At 36.7% G+C, this 4,033-nt stretch overlaps 1 protein-coding gene across 1 annotated transcript in view; it reads right to left on the minus strand.

Moving 5' to 3' along the window:
- TRHDE (thyrotropin-releasing hormone degrading enzyme) overlaps nucleotides 1-2,657 on the minus strand; it is a gene marked incomplete at its 5' end in the record, with an annotated part of 105,795 nt that extends 103,138 nt beyond the window's left edge. The window contains one exon of the mRNA XM_010133667.1: nucleotides 2,520-2,657. Within this exon, the coding sequence (XP_010131969.1) occupies nucleotides 2,520-2,657 (138 nt within the window). The remainder of the gene's footprint in view (nucleotides 1-2,519) is intronic.
- Nucleotides 2,658-4,033: the final 1,376 nt, after the last annotated feature.

Here is a 4,033-nt window from a genome sequence, read left to right on the forward strand (position 1 = left end):
GGAAAACATACTGCACGTAGTGCTAGATTGTTTAAAAATGAACCTTTTATTTTAGACAGTAGAAAAGTCCTCACAGATGGTCCTGATCCAAAGCTTACTAGAGTCAAAAGAAAAAATTCCTGAGAACTTAATACTTAACAGCAATTTAAAAAAATCAGTCAGCAAAAACCCCAAAAGCCATCCCAGAAACACAAGCAACAATGTCCCTCCATCAGGACTTATTGTGTAAGGAGGGCTTTGAGGCACCTGAATATATCTGAGCACACACTTGATCAGGTAAAAGCCTTCACTGTAATTTTACAGTTTTGATTTTATTGATGTACCCTTTATCATAATGTTTATACTGGCAGACACTAGAGAGCTAGAAGGATAGGCAAATGTTCTAGCTATCTAATAAAGAGCTTGTTTTCCTAGTTAATATTTAGTGCAAGCTATACATACATGCATATGAGGTTGCATAGAAATGAAACAATGTAAAATCTACAAAATCTTAAATTTGTTCTAACTTATCCTCAGAAGGAAACACTGTCAGATGTTTGAAGGAAGATACAAAAACAGCGAAAAGGGCACCTATGAAGTCAGGCAGGAAAGATACTGCTTGTATCTAAAACAAAAGGATGAATGATTACAGAGAGCAACAGACAGATTATAAGAGAGGAAAACAAAGACTTCATGGCTGAAAGAGTGGGTCTTTTTAATCTCCTCACCTACGAAAGTAAGTAATTCTTCCATTGCCATTCTTTAAGGTGGTTTGCAAGATCTGGTAACTGGGTTCAAAATTTACAGGATAAGGCCCTGCTATGAATACATTCAGTGTCACCTAGTGTTTGGAAGAACTGGTCATCAGAGAAGCTGAGTGGAGATGCTGCTGTATCCACTGGGCATGGCCACTATTACACTGAAAAAAGGACCTTTAAATGGACAAATATAAGATAAAGATTGTACTCTAATCTGCACAGAAAACAGAGCGATCCTATGAGCCAGCATAAAATAGCTAACAGTGTATTGATGTGTCCTACTGTCCTATTTGTCATTTCAATGTGAATGAAATTACTTCATGTTTGCAAAGTGTTCATAAGATGAAAAGATAACTGTCAAGTATTACCGTTTACTGTATGATATTACTATTATCATATTAATTAGAAAAAATAATTAGCTTGAAATATTAAGATACTGATGTGAGACAAGCCTCTGAACCCACCAGGGTTCAGCTATCACCAGCAAACATATGACTGGAACACTTAAACAATGAGAATACTTCAGTATGCTAAAAGCAGCTGGCTATTATAGCTTAATTGACCAAGAGTAATGTTTTCAAAGCTAGCTAAGGGATTTTTGAAAATGTTACTTGGGCTCTTGAGCAACACCAGCATTTTAAAATACTTTCCTATATATTTTGTGTTTGCATATTACATTCTATACCAATTAGATGGACACAAACACACTCACTGTCATTTGCCCATCCTTAAAGGCGTAAGATTCTTTCATGGAAGAGGATCAAGTTGAAATTAGTGCTGACTGGGAATAACTGATAGCTTGTAAAAGAGGATACACCTCTTTTTTAGCCCAGAATGAGCACTGGCTAAACTGGAGGCTTAGTAGGCAAGTCAGTGCTATGCTGCTGCTGTCTTGTTGCAGTGTGATGATAGGAAGCTAATGATGCAAAGAAAACTTATTATCAAATTCAAGGGTAATAGTCAAAAGATTCATTACTGAATCGCCAGCAGAGAGCTTCAGCCTTCATAGAGGAAGGCTGCAGGTAGCAGTCTCTGCATCACACATCAAGCAGCTTAGGTCATGGAACCAAGGCACATCATACAACGTAGCAGAGAACCATCATACAGTATGATAGAAACCACCAGCTTTTGGGTCATACACTAGCAGCAAGCCTGGTCACATGACGAAAAAGGTGGAAGTGTGCAGCCCACTCACTCCCGCACAGAAGCTGTTCAGTCCCAAAGCTGGCCAGAAGGCTTTCTGTTTATTGAAATACCATTTGAAATTGCCTGAGTTTTATATATGCTCCTTTGCCACCCCACAAGGCAGTTCCTCCACTCTCACTGTTCAGCAACAACTTTGGAGTTTTCACTAGCTGACAGAAAAATTCTCATGCATAGAGAAAACCAGAAAGAACAGTATATTTAACCCTAGCACTTGACAAGTTTTCTAGGCAGTTTCAATAGGCCAAAGACTACACATCCTTCTACTTTTTAAAGCATCTAACACAATTTAGATATTGCCACAAAACTAAATAGCAATTTTAAAAAATCAAATCTTGTTGAATTCTGACAGCCTCCCAAGTTCATAACATTTAATAACACTCAAGGTGTTGAATGTAACTGGCTAAGACCACTGTAGTATATTCCACATATATTCCACACAAATTAAATTTTCCCAGCTAGTAACACCGTGGCCTATGTATTTTTACAATGGTATTTGTTTTACAGATGGAATATGATCATCTAACAGCTACTGACATATCTATATAGAGAGACACAGATAGGTTTAATTAGTCTCACCTTTTTATAGGCAATCCAGTCAAACACTCTGTCAATGTCTGTGGCTTGCTGCACCTCCTGGGATACTGGATGTGAGCTGGCCAAACCATCCAGCAACATCACTTCATGTAGGACATCGGTCAGAAATCTCTGCTTTTCCTGAAATACAGCATGTGCAGTAATATTGCAGAGAAATACATATTTACAACAATATAGAAATGATGTACAGTTATCAGAGACAGCCTCTATATGACAAGTAATTAAAATCAGACCTTCTGGTTTGAATGGAAGCCACTATGACCTCCTAAATCTTGAATAGGTATATCGAATAGACAGGAAGTAATTCTAGCATCAAGCATCCCTTAGACTTGAGATCTCTTGCTGCAAAGAAATTTTACTAAAATTACATTAAAGACTATTAAATGAATCAAAATGTATCTGTTGGTGCATACTGCAATTCAGATCACAACTCTTCACTCAGTTACAAGGAGCATGGAGAGAGGAGAAATGGCATAGTCTTCAATCACAAAATCACATTGATGCTACAAATTGTAGAGCTCATTGAATAAGCATGTACAAAAACTTTTGACAGAGATGGGTAAATACAATTATTACTGCTTTATTCAGTGAGGTTTAAATCACTTGGCTCTTGCCAAGTTCACATGGCAGGTCAACATGGGATAGGACAATGAACAGAATCCACAGCAGATGCAAGCATTGTCTTTCACAGTTCTGGTATATAAATCCTTTCTCCTCAAGAGTCCTCTACAAATTTTGTAACATCCATCTGGAAGAAAACATTGTTATCTCTTTTAACAAGTGGGACAATAGCTGCATGTAGAAGTTAAATGACAGTCAAAGTTGCAGCTACATCACAAACAGACCTAAACAACATCCAACATACTAATTTGTTTCTATACCTTCTATAAATATGGATTGCATATGTGAAAACTGCTGCATATTCACTCTGGCAGCAACGTTAATTAAATGTTCCTGTACACTCTATGAACTGTGCTGCACTCGCTTTTACAGTGCAACTAGATGGGACTTCTTCAGCTGAGAAATGGCATGCCTTAAATCTCCTCATATTGCATTCATATAGATGTCTTTAATGCAAAAGACTGTGTCAGGAAAGAAGAGCTTCATCAACTTGTTTTTTCAAGTCACAAATAAATGCAAAGAGTGAATCAAAAATTATGGAAGGTTTAAATAAGCCTTTTTCACCCTGAAATAACATATCTCAAACTTTATCTAAATTACAACAGTCTCTGAATTAATGTCAACCTAGTGCCATAATATAAAGAAACTCTAGGGAATGCTGCATTTTTTTTCAAAAGTCACCTTGATGTCCACAGATAAAATAATCACACAATTACATAATAAATTCTATATTTAATTTCTTGGGTGGCAAGGTTTTGGTATCAATGTGTTCATTTAAATTACATTTATAAGACAGCTGAAAAGCTCTTCCAGTGCTGATCCATCTGGAAATAAACCTTTATGTTAAAATTCATTAGAGCACAAGAAATGTACCT

Source organism: Buceros rhinoceros, unplaced genomic scaffold, assembly GCF_000710305.1.
Source record: "Buceros rhinoceros silvestris isolate BGI_N320 unplaced genomic scaffold, ASM71030v1 scaffold7113, whole genome shotgun sequence".
In the NCBI taxonomy this organism is placed as follows: Eukaryota; Metazoa; Chordata; class Aves; order Bucerotiformes; family Bucerotidae; genus Buceros; species Buceros rhinoceros.